At 42.4% G+C, this 13,493-nt stretch overlaps 1 protein-coding gene across 1 annotated transcript in view; it reads right to left on the reverse strand.

Moving 5' to 3' along the window:
• Nucleotides 1-13,493, reverse strand: part of kiaa1217 (KIAA1217 ortholog) — a 116,456-nt gene that overhangs the window by 52,305 nt on the left and 50,658 nt on the right. Inside the window, exons 4-5 of the mRNA XM_070918901.1 lie at nucleotides 10,250-10,448; nucleotides 7,796-7,889 (exon numbers count right to left, since the gene is read on the reverse strand). Coding sequence (XP_070775002.1) covers nucleotides 7,796-7,889; nucleotides 10,250-10,448 — 293 coding nt within the window. The remainder of the gene's footprint in view (nucleotides 1-7,795; nucleotides 7,890-10,249; nucleotides 10,449-13,493) is intronic.

Raw genomic sequence — 13,493 nt, forward strand, 5'->3', positions numbered from 1 at the left:
TTTTTTGAGTGTGTGTGTAGATGATGGTGTGTGTCAGCCTGTCCTGTGATCTCTATCAGCAGAACAGGCTCATACGGTAACAAAGACCCAGGCCTTTGAGAAGAACTAGCTTAGTAGAGCTGTAGAAGCAAAACAAGTCAGAGGAGAGCGGAAAGCTGCTGGACCAGACTCTATCTCTCCATCCTGCCTGAAGCGCTGCGCCGATCAGCTGTCTCTGGTGTTCACGGACATCTTCAACACCTCACTGGAGACATGCCACGTGCCAGCCTGCTTCAAGGCCTCCACCATCATCCCCATCCCCAAAAAACCAGGGCCCACAGGATTAAATGACTACAGACCCGTCCCCCTGACCTCTGTGGTCATGAAATCATTTGAACGCCTGGTCTTGTCCCACCTGAACATCAGCTCCCTCATCAAGAAAGCCCAACAGAGGATGTACTTCCTGAGGCAGCTGAGGAAGTTTAACCTGCCACAAACAATGCTGGTTCACTTCTACACTGCCATCATAGAGTCCATCCTCACCTCCTCCATCACTGTCTGGTACGCTGCTGCCTCCACCAAGGACAGACGCAGACTGCAGCGTATCATCAGCTCTGCAGAGAGGGTGATTGGCTGCAACCTCCCATCTCTTCAGGACCTGTACTCCTCCAGGACCCTGAGGAGAGCAGGGAAGATCGCTGCTGACCCCTCCCACCCCGGACACCATCTGTTCGACCCCCTCCCCTCTGGCAGGAGGCTGCGGTCCATCAGGACCAAAACCTCCCGCCACCAAAACAGTTTCTTCCCCTCTGCAGTCAACCTGACAAACTTACATTGATCCCCCCCCCCGAACACAAACACAAGTTATACGTACATCACCCCTGTCCCCCCTGCGTTACCCACCCCCTACTGGACACTTTATCTGGACACTTTACCTTATGTTGGTCACTGCACTGTTTGTTATTTATCTTATCTTATCTTATTTTTATTTTTATTCTTATTTTACCTTTTATATTCTACTTATTTGTTGTCAAAACAATAGCACCTTCAGTCCACGGCAAATTCCTTGTAATGTATGTTACTTGGCAATTAACAGTTTCTGATTCTGATTCTGAGAAAGAATTTGCCTGCTTGTTACTTGCAGGCCTAAAGTAGTGCATCATGGGCAACAAAGTGTAGCTTTTAGGCACATCTGATGATTTGCGATGTGAAATCATTAGATGTGATTCTGCTGTCATTTAGTCCAGCACCAATAACTTTTGAAGCTATTCCAAGAAATGGTTTCAAACAGGGTCAAAAGCTGTCAATTCAATGAGACCACTGCGCTGACGTAAAAGTGGTGCAGACACAGGGGGCAACACCTTGTTGTATTGAGAACAGCCAAATAGCCTGATAGTAAAGGAATCCCACTTAGGATGGCTGCTTCTCTGAGCCCAACAAACAAAATATCCTCACAACTACTGGCCAGAAACAATTTTGGTATGATCTCATTATCAGGCTAATATTTCCACTCATACACTAAAAAAATCAAAGCAAGTACATCTAAATCAGCTTCCCCCGAGGTTGAATAATTTTTGGACATTCCATGAAATTTCCTCTAGCACCAATAATATCGTCAGCATTGCCAAACACAGCCACACGATCAGCACCAACACATGAGAATAGCATCTTATCACAATGCATAAAACACAGGCAGCATACACCACTGTAGCTACCATTGAGGTCCCCGTGGTCTGGACCTAAGCTGCAATTTTTTAGGTAGCTTTGCAAATAAAAGCAATGGCCTAGGTAACATCATTTTAAATGTCCCTGTGGATATCAAATTATGTTACAGCTGTAAAGGGGGCCAATACGAGTTGACATACTGCGGTAAGCGTATTGCTTCACTTCCGGTTTCTGTATCACTGGTAGCGCGTGTTTGGCTGCTCTAAGCTCAAACAAGTTATATTTGTTTGTTATATATTTCATTACAGCGGCTAATCAGCCGCTAACCACTTAAACGTACACTACTTCTGCTTAACACTGATAGTTCTCTCCTTCTTTTAGCGACTTTTTTTTGCAAATCTCACAGTTGTTTACACACTATTCTGTCTGTTACATTAGCTTAGCAGCCAGCAATGGCTTCTCTCTCTCCCTGTCACCCTCCTGCTCTGTCCTGCTCGGTGTGTCAGATGTTTATTTATTCCCCCGCCTCCTTTAGCGATAATGGTAAATGTAATAAATGTAGTTTATTTAGCGTGCTGGAGGCGAGGCTCAGCGAGTTGGAGGCGCGCCATGCAGACGGCTGTAGTCAGCCAGCCCCCCTTTCCGAAGGAAGCATAGCCATAAGCAGAAGCCCACGGTTCACCACCAACCACTTCATGTTTCTAACAGGTTCTCCCCGCTCAGCGACACAACCGTTGAGAAGCAGATTCTGGTAATTGGCAGCTCCATAGTCAGAAACGTGAAGCTAGCGACACCAGCGACCATAGTGAAATGTGTTCCTGGGGCCAGAGCGGGCGACATTGAATCAAATTTAAAACTGCTGGCTAAGGATAAGCGTAAATACAGTCCGATTGTTATTCACGTCGGTGGTAATGACTCCAGATTGCACCAATCGGAGGTCACAAAAATTTACGTGGAGTCGGTGTGTACGTTTGCAAAAACTGTGTCAGACTCCGTAGTTTTCTCTGGGCCCCTACCCAATTTGACTGGACTTTCTGGAGGAGACCTGGTCTGATGAGGAGAGACGGCATTCATCCCACTTTGGATGGAGCGGCTCTCACATCTAGAAATCTGACCGACTTTATTAGTGAACCAAACCCGTGACAACCCAGAGTCCATCCAGACCAGGAAGCAGAGTCGCAGTCCTACACGCTTCACCACTTAAATTAATTCAACCAAAAATAAACAGGAGAGGAGTCATTAATAAAAACTTAATAAAAATTAAGACCACCACTGCTATATCAGAATCAGAATCAGAATCAGAAATACTTTATTGATCCACGGGGGGAAATTGTACAAGGCCAAAATAGGCCAAAACAATAGGAAAATTAAGTGTGGACTGTTAAACATCAGATCTCTGTCATCTAAAGCTGTATTAGTAAACAAGCTAATATCAGATAATCATATTGATCTACTGTGTCTGACAGAAACCTGGCTGTGTCATGAAGAATATGTCAGCCTGAATGAATCCACTCCGCCCAGTCATACTAATACTAACATCCCTCGAGGCACCGGCCGAGAAGGTGGAGTTGCAGCCATCTTTGACTCAAGCCTGTTGATGAACTCTAGGCCTAAACTGGATTATAACTCATTCGAAAGCCTTGTTCTTAGTCTTTCACTCCCAACCTGGAAAACACTGAAGCCAGTTTTATTCGTTATAGTCTATCGCGCTCCAGGTCCATACTCTGAATTTTTATCTGAATTCTCAGAGTTCTTATCAGGTTTAGTCCTTAAAACAGATAAATTAATTATTGTAGGTGATTTTCATACTCATGTGGACGTTGATAATGATAGCCTTGGTGCTGCGTTTATGTCATTATTTGATTCGATCGGCTTCTGTCAGAGGGTACAGAAACCAACTCACTGTTTTAACCACACCCTCCACCTGGTTCTGACATATGGACTTGAAATTGAACATCTAATTGTCTTTCCACAGAATCCTTTGTTATCGGACCATTATTTTGGCCAACTTTTGAATTCCTATTACTGGACTACACGCCATTAGGCAAAAAAGCCTACACCAGATATCTATCTGATAGTGCTGTAGCTAAATTTAAGGAAGTGATTCCATCTGCATTTAACTCAATGCCATGTCTCTACATCTGAGGACTCCTATGCTAACCTTAGTCCCTCCCAAATGGATGATCTTGTTGACAGTGCTGCAGGATCAATGCGACTGACACTTGACTCTATTGCCCCTCTAAAAAGAAGATAATAAAACAAAGAAAGTCAGCTCCATGGTATAACACCCAAACTCGCAAATTAAAGCAAACTTGAAAGGAAGTGGCGCTCCACCAAACTGGAGGAATCACGTTTAATTTGGCTAGATAGTCTTGTAGGAAAACTTATAGGAAGGCCCTCTGTAAAGCCAGAGCAGCCTATGATGTGTGACTTTCGACATGACAATAAGTTGCTTGAGGAATTTCAGTCGGGTTTCAGAGCTCATCATAGCACAGAGACAGCACTGGTGAAAGTTACAAATGACCTTCTAATTGCATCAGACAAAGGACTGTACTTGTTTTGTTAGACCTCAGTGCTGCATTCGACACCATTGACCATCATATCCTATTACAGAGACTGGAACATTTAATTGGCATTAAAGGAACCACACTAAACTGGTTAAGTCGTATTTATCAGATCGATCGCAGTTTGTACACGATAACGATGAATCCTCCATGTACGCCAAAGTCAGTCATGGAGTTTCACAAGGTTCTGTGCTTGGACCAATACTATCCACCTTATGCCTCCTTTAGGAGATATTATTAGAAAACACTCCATACATTTTCGTTGCCATGCAGACGATATCCAGCTATATTTATTAATCAAGCCAGAAGAACCTCATCAGTTAGCCAAGCTCCAAGCATGCCAATATGAGCTGATGTACTGCGGTAAGCGTATTGCTTCACTTCCGGTTTCTGTGTCACTGGTAGGACATAAAGACCTGGATGACCCGCAATCATCTGATGTTGAACTCGGACAAGACAGAAGTTATTGTTCTTGGCCCTGAACACCTCAGAAACACAGTATCTAAGGATATTGTTACCCTAGATGGCATTGCCCTGGCCTCCAGGGCCACCGTGAGGAATCTCGGAGTTGTCTTTGATCAGGACATGTCCTTTAATTCTCACGTAAAACAAACTTCAAGGACTGCCTTCTTTCACCTCCGTAACATTGCAAGAATCAGGAAGATCCGGTCTCAAACAGATGCAGAAAAATTAGTCCATGCATTTGTCACGTCTAGGCTGGATTATTGCAATTCCTTATTATCAGGCTGTCCCAATAAGTCCCTGAAGACTCTCCAGCTGATCCAGAATGCTGCGGCATGTGTACTGATAGGAACCAGGAAAAGAGATCATATTTCTCCTGTATTAGCTTTGCTGCACTGGCTCCCTGTAAAATCTAGAATAGAGTTTAAAATCCTTCTCCTGACCTACAAAGCTCTCGCTGGTCAGGCACCATCGTATCTTAAAGAGCTCATAGTACCCTACTACCCCACTAGAGAACTGCGCTCCCAGAATGCAGGGTTGTTTGTGGTTCCTAGAGTCTCCAAAAACAGAACAGGAGCCAGAGCCTTCAGCTATCAAGCTCCTCTCCTGTGGAATCGGCACCCAGTTTGGGTCCGGGAGGCAGACACACTCACTACTTTTAAGAGTAGGCTTAAAACTTTGCTTTTTGATAACGCTTATAGTTAGGGCTGGTTCAGGCCTGCCTAATTATGCTGCTATAGGCCTAGACTGCTGGGGGACTTCCCATGATGCACCAAGCTTTCCTCCTCTCCCTCTCCATCTTTACACATTTATGTCCCTCCAATGCATGTTACCAACTCTATATCTTGTTGTGATTTGGCGCTATATAAATAAAACTGAATTGAATTGAATTTAATAAAGTGAGCGAGTAAAGATACTAAACATGGGCAGTGTGCACCTGCCTGCATGCTCAGAGTGACACAGGAGGTCGAAGGAGATAACGCTAATTAAAGTGAGTATGAGATCAGGCATTTGTGTATTTCAAAACAGGATAAATACAGTGTTTGTGTAGGTGAGAATAGTGTATATAAACATGTGGCATAACAGCATTTTCCCTTGAGGTTCGTCTTGCATTAATTAGTAGTCAAGATAAAACCAACAGCAATGAAACAAATCAGGCACAAGACTGACACATATCTACCTCAGTCCTGTTAGCTAGTGTTATTTCACTGATAAAAACTGTGTTCACTGTCTGAAAACTTCATTTAGTTTAGCTGAAGACTTGGGCACATGAAGTGAGGGTTTCCGTGGCAACCAGCATGCTAAAGTCCACTAACTGAGCCTGTAATTTGAGACTGTTTTCCTGAGTTTGAGGGCTGCTTCTGATTGATTCCTGCCTCATCACAGATGGGGACGACAGGGAATACAGAGAACTGACCCAGGACTTTGTGGACTGGTGCCGAAGTAACCGCCTCCACATCAACACAGGGAAAACCAAAGAGATGGTGGTAGACTTCCACCGGTGCAAACACACCCCTCCCACACCAGTGAACATCCAGGGAATGGACATTGAGATGATGAAATCTTACAAGTACCTGGGTGTTCACCTGAACAATAAACTGGACTGGACTGACAACACAACTGCACTGTACAAGAAGAGCCAGAGCAGACTCTACCTGCTCAGGAGACTCAGGTCTTTTGGAGTGCAGGGGGCACTCCTGACCTTCTTAGACTCTGTGGGGGCATCAGCCATCTTTTATTGTGATTGTGTCTGCTGGGGCAGCAGAATCTCAGCTGCTGACAGGAAGAAATTCAACAAACTGATAAAGAAGGCCAGCTTTGTTCTGGGATGCCCCCTAGACTTAGTGGAAGCGGTGGGAGAAAGGCGTCTTTCCTCCCCGCGGCTGTCAGGCTCTACAATCAACAATGCTCCCAGTAGACCACGCACATCGAAATGGACAATCCACATATTTCTGAATGTATAACAAATGGTGCAATACCCACACCTCTCTATGTGCAATACCATATAATTCCTTTACCTTTATTTCTTTCGTTCTGTGAATTTGTACATTTATACATTTTAGTAGTTTTTTAGTTTTAGCAGCTTGTTTTATAATGGTCTTTATTGTTTTCATTTATTATATCTTGATTTTCCCATTGCACTATCCTGTATGCTGCTGAAACAATGCAAATTTCCCCCGCTGAGGGATTAATAAAGGATTATCTTTTTCCCAGCCAGTCAGCTGTGCATTAGCATTTAGCAATTAGCTTATTAGTTATTTAGATATTAATAAAACTACAATAAAATAATGACAAACTCCCGTGGCGCTCTTTTTATTGCCATGAGTGCCATGAATAAAGTATTTCTGATCTGATGAGAGGCAGAGCACCAGTCAAAGTCTATGGAGGAGGATGTTTACATTGTTACTGTAGTAATGCTGAAGTTTCCTTTCTTACCCCTCTTGAGTTAACATGGCCAATGAGGTATGGAACGTTTGTGTATCTTTCTAAATTATGTTTATGGTTATTTGATATGTTAAAAGACTTGCTAGTTAAGTTCACGTGATAGCGTACCTGTGTCTCTGTAAATGTTCAGCAAGGTAATTCTGCAGGTTTAACGGCTTATAGCTTTCAAGGTTAATGTGTTATGTAAGCTATATTGTGCTTGTGAGATATTTGTTTCATGGTTGTTCTCTATGAGAATGCTCTGTATTGCATTGGACTCATTTTATATTTCGTGTAATTTATTTGTCTGGTTCTCACAACATGCTTGACGGCACAGATGGGCAAAATAAATGCCTGTAACCAAAAGAACGCTTTGTGTTCGTGATTTAACCGGAGGGGAGCTACACACACACACACACACATACAGTTGAGTCTTGAAGACTTCCAATAAGTTAAACATACTTAACTATAGTATATGGCTTGTTATACGTTATAAAGTCCCACCTGTCTTGCATTCTTAAATGAATACATACTGTTCCCGTTATAAAGTCCCACTTGAAAACCCATATTATTCCAAGTCTCATCGAAGTCCGAAACACAGTTGAAAACAGTTGATCTACAGCTGGTTACTGTATCAACACTGTAGGATACAATGAAAAACTATGGAGGTGGAGACAGAAGCAGAGTTTTGACTGACTCACCCTTCCCTCTGTGTTGGCAGGCCTGGCATGGCGGTTGAACACATGTGCTGGGTCTTTATGATAAACCTTGAGACAGGAGTGGGAGGTGATGTTTCTAGAAGCAAATGGAACACACACAGTGACAGTTTAATGAGTGTGTGAAGTCTTCCAAAGGGACAAAATGGCTGGGACACTTTATTATATGCAGAATCACCATTCACATATGTGCAACAGAATATTTAAGATTTAGATTCAGTTTCAGATAATGCATGATGAAATCCGATGGATCAGATATGTACTTTATAAAGGGTCAGACTAGTCTTTGTAGGACAGTCTGTTACCATCTTATGGCTATGCAGCGTCTCATAAAATATAACAAAAAGTCATTGATTTAAAATGGTACTTGTTATTGATGTAAATTCTTGTTTTACATTGTTAGTCACTGGTAATTTAGTTGTGACGTTGAAGATAAAATCGTTTTTACTGGCCTTTTGCTCAATATAGATGATGTTTTGATCCCTGCTGGATCATCAACATTTTATCAGCAGATGAGTGTTGCTTAATCAACAGCTGAGACTTTCTAATCCCAACCTGTCTCTTGGAAATGACACTGATATACTACTACTCCTGTCTTTTTTGTTATGTTTAGGCACTTGCAGCACTTAGAGGTTAGGGAAAGATTGTGATCTTGGTTTAATATAGAAAAAGTCAAAAGAGCCTTGAATTACTACACAGGTCATGGCAGCTGCAAGTCAACAGGTAGCTCGTCCCTTAATCACAGGGTTGGTGGTTCGATCATCGGCTCCTCAAAATGTCCTTGAGCAGGACACTGAACTGAATTGATCCTGATGGTTAGGCCAGTGCGTGGCTGCCATCGGTGTACAAGTGTGTATGTGAATGGGTGAATGAGTGTTACGGCCGCGGCCATTCCCTAGTGTTTCCTTGTGTTTTTTCCCTTCCCTGTTCCCAGTGTTTGTCTGTTGTGTGTGTGTGTTGGTGTGGGCGTGGCTCCCTTCCTCACTCTCCTTGCTCCCTGGCCACCAGCGCACCTGTCTCCCATCAGCTCGTCACCTCTCCCAGCCATCACATCTTCCATCCATCAACTCATCACCTCTGCAGTATATCTACCCCAGTTCTTCAGCCACTCATTGCCTGATTGTCGTGTAACCTTAGCGGTAGCTACGTCTCAAGGCCTACTCAGTTTATCTATCAGTTATTCCGTATCTCTGTACCAGTTTGTTACTAACACTTGCCTCTCTGTGTCCAGGATCATCTTCAGCCTGCCAGTCTCCCTGATTGTCTCCCTGCCTGCCTGCCTGCCACCACCCTGCCTCCCAGCTATCCTCATCTGCCACGCTTCCCTTCACTCCACGCTCACGCCAGCCTCATCCCACATTACCTTCACTCTTCCCTGTTGCCAGATTCCATTCAACAATAAAACCTCACCTTATCCTAACATTACTCTGTCCGTGTCATACACTTGGGTCCCTCCAGTGTGCGTAACAATGAGGGGAAAATTGCAATGCACTTGGGATAAAAGCGCTACATAAAATGCAGTCTGCACAAATGCACTTTATTACCCAAAACGACAATTTTTGTTTGCCTCAACCTGACCACATGGGATTCTGGATGTGAACCCCGGTCTCTGGAGTCACAGTCCTGCACTATTTTCTCAAAACTCAAGTAACATCTGTGCAGCATTTAAAAGGACTCGGACTCTAAAAACATTGATAGATGCCCAGGAGGTGAACTGGCACCTCTCCAGCTAGCAGTCCACACTCTGTACCGTGTGGTCCAAGCTACTACGGCCCCACTTTATTTACAGTGAATATTTGGATTTTTTTTTTTAATTTTAATAAACTTTATAATTTACATATGTGATATATCATTTTTTAATATAATAGTCCAAAACATGAAAAGATTAAAACTTAATAAAAAAAACATTAAATGATGAATAACTAAATGAAAAGGTGTGTTTTTAAAAGTGATGTAAAAGAAGATACAGAGTGTGCAGCCCTGATCTCATCAGGTAAGTCATTCCAGTCCAGGAGCCCTGACAGCAAAGGCTCTGTCACCTTAGTGTTTGAATCTAGACCTTGGAACAACAAGAAGACAGGCATCTGAGGACCTCAAGGAGAGCCTAGGGAACATAAGGCACTAAAACTTGAGGCGAGGCCCCTCAGGGCCTAAAAAGTAAGATTTTGTAATCAATTTAATACGCAACAGGTAGCAAGTGCAGGGATGCCAGGATCAGTGATTTTTTTCAGATGCCAGAGAGACGGCAGCGATGAAGGTGTGTATAACAGTTTGCAGGTCTTTGTTATATATATATATACATATATATATATACACATTGTGTAAATATGTAATTTTAGGTTTGGCCTGTTCTGGATTACAGTGATCTAGAAGGCACACATGTTGGTGTACGTCAGTGTGCCAGTTCAACGGCTAATTACTGCAACAAAAGGCCCTCACCTGATGTCCTCCAGGTTGTAGTAGACGTTGCGGCTAGTGTCTTTGATGTAGATGGCCATGTTGGGAGACTGCAGCATTTTCATTGTGAGCTGATGGGGGAAGGCAGTGACAAATAGAGCCCGCAGAGCATCCTGACTGCTGATCTCAGCAGGCATCCTGACCTGCTTTGTCTCCTCCCCATACTGCAGGTACAACACACCTAACACAGCACACAAAGGCAGGGAGGGCTTTAGTCTGGAGACAGGAGACACATCCATCAATCTCAATGCACCACGTCTGACATAACAACAACAACAACATTACATGTGTCTAAGCCCTGGGTCATTGTTAGACTGTGTAAAGCCACTATTTCAGTTAATATACTATACAACCGCACTGTATACATAAAATACATCTAACTATGGAGGAGATTAACAGAGTGATACTCTTATAGTCAGAGGTTGTTGAAAATCTTTTCAGAATCAGAATCAGTCAGAATCAGAAATACTTTATTGATCCCCGGGGGGGAAATTGTACAGTACCGGTGCTCCCATTCAAGAGTAGAAAGTAGCATAATTTAGAGCTAAAAGTATGTACAAAATATAAAAAATAAGAAATAGAAAATAAAAAATATACACATTTACAGTATTTAAGTGAAAAATAAAGTAAAAAATATATACAATAACAATGTATATGTATGTGTGTATATGTATATATGTATATATATATATATATGTATGTATTGTATTGTTGTGTATGACTATATATGTATTGCACTGAAACATTTAAAGAATAAATAGTGAGGTAGTATATGGCAAGTGAAGTAGGTCCAGATTTCCAGTCTCTTCCTGAGTGTCTGACACTCAGAGGGAGGAGTTGAACAATTTGATTGAATGGAATGATTTCCTGTGGCGCTCTGTTGTACACTTGGGAGGAATGAGTCTCCCACTGAAGGTGCTCTTGTGTCCGACCAGTACATCATGGAGAGGATGTGAAACATTGTCCAAGATGCCCCGCAGCTTAGACAGCATCCTCCTCTCTGACACCACCGTCAGAGTGTCCAGCTCCACCCCCACAACGTCACTGGCCTTGCGGATCAGTTTGTTGAGTCTGTTGGAGTCCGCCACCCTCAGTTGATGTTGACCTTACACTTGATGGTATTGGAAGAAAAAATTACAGTGTTTATGCTACTGAGTGCCATGTGTCATCATCCATTAAGTAACAACCCAAAACACCATAATACACCTGGTGGCGTCTGAGTGAGTTGAATAGAAGGCAGTACAGCACCTCAAACTAAACCTGTGTAAATAAAGACGGAACATTATAAGCCTCCCAAAGATGTGATTTACTGCAGATTGTTTGTTCCTTAAAGGTCCTGCACACCCACACTGGTGTTTAGACTTATTCTGGAGGATCAGACCTGCTTTAAGCTTCAAGCTTAAACTCTTATGCTGAGAGTTTAAAATGTGTAACAGGAGAGTCAGGGAAATAGTCTCATGGTTCAGAGGAGACGTCTTTTTACCTCAATGAAAACACCTGTGTGGATGTGTTAATTCTGTTTGCTTTTCTCATGTAAAGCATGATACATATACCAATGAATCATGCATACCCACAGATTTGATCTTAAATTGGGCGTGCAAACAATTTAAGAACTTTTATGGCATTCATCAATACTTGCGTACTTCCCTCGTGTTCTTAGATAAGACAACAAAATTGCCCTAAACCACATATATGAGAAATATTAACAACGATGATGAAAAAGCTGTTTACTTACAATGAAAACACAGAAGAAAAATGTTCTACAATTATTATTTCATTCATTTATTCATCTGATCTGTAAAGCGCTTTGGGAACTGCTACTTTACCACTTACTTTAAAGATTAAAGATGATTACATATAGCCTAAATAACAATGATCATTAATTATGACAGCACGTCATTAATTAAGATTTTTCATAGTACGTAAAGTAGGACAACACGGTGCCCAACCAAATCCACAATGGCTTATTTGCTACAGATGCATGTATTTAAATATTGAGCAGATTTGTTGACTGAGAGTGACGAGTGGCTCATAAAACGTTTTCTATTTGTCAGGCTGACCAAGGAGCGGTCACGACCAATAGCGAGGAGGCAGAGGCAGGAGATGAGGCAAACCAGTGGATCCATTCCAAATATCTACACTCTAGAGCAGGGGTGCACACACTTTTTCAGCATGCGAGCTACCAAGTGAAGTAAAATGACCAAGTCAAAATGATCTACCTACTATAAAAATTCAAAACATATATTTATTTATAAATATATTGAGTATTCTTTATATGTACAATATATGTTGGTGTACCTTGCATAACTGCATGAACCCATATTGCACAATATAACTATACATTTTTTGTCATTACCTTACTGACAATGACTTGCACTGAATGGAATCAGCCAGGGATGCATTTTGCCGCACTTGGCGCGCTTGTCCCACCCCCTACACAATCCTATCAGGTCCTAAAAACATCCAGAAAAATTGTAATGGCATGTATTTGACAAAGGGTTTTCATTTCCCGTTCAAGTTTCATTTATTTCTTTGAGTGTCATTAATTTGTGAAAAAGTGGATGGCATATGCTGAAGAGTCTGTCATATCTTCTGTTGATTTTGTAGGGCAGACTCTTCGATGATCTCTGCTCAGATGGATCATCTTGATGGTCCGGGCGCGCTCTGAGAGGTGGATGGCGCACTGGAGCCAGATGGTAGGCTATAGATTAGGTAAAATTGGATTTGTTTTTTAAATACGTTTAATGTGAAATCAAATAAAATCAATTCAATTCAATTCTCTTTCAAGATAAAACATTTGGATTGATGCTCACCATTGTCTTCAGAGCTTGCTTGTTGATCCTAGGGTATACTGTCTGGTGCTGACAGGAGGTTTCCTGGCTGTGGTGGGTCACTGTCCAGTAGAATATCAGACTGAATCCCCGGCAGAGAAACCTCTCCAATGATGGCTCCAGTGCGCTCATCTATGACAGTTGACAGTGTCCTGGCCCCTCCCGTGCCTGGCAGCAGACAGTTGTTTTTTGGCGTCCATTTTCAGATGAAACGAAGCTCCATTAAGTGAAGTTTCTATCTCTGCAGATTTCTTTTGTTCTTCTATCTGATGAGTTTAGCGATACTTGTTAAATGTCAGTGGCTTGTTGGTTTGTGATTTGCACACGGCACTTATGTCTGCCGGCACGCACATCCGTGAGAGAGCAAACGCAATCTATCAACATGCTCAGGTTGG

The sequence above is a fragment of the Enoplosus armatus genome, chromosome 14 (assembly GCF_043641665.1).
Source record: "Enoplosus armatus isolate fEnoArm2 chromosome 14, fEnoArm2.hap1, whole genome shotgun sequence".
In the NCBI taxonomy this organism is placed as follows: Eukaryota; Metazoa; Chordata; class Actinopteri; order Centrarchiformes; family Enoplosidae; genus Enoplosus; species Enoplosus armatus.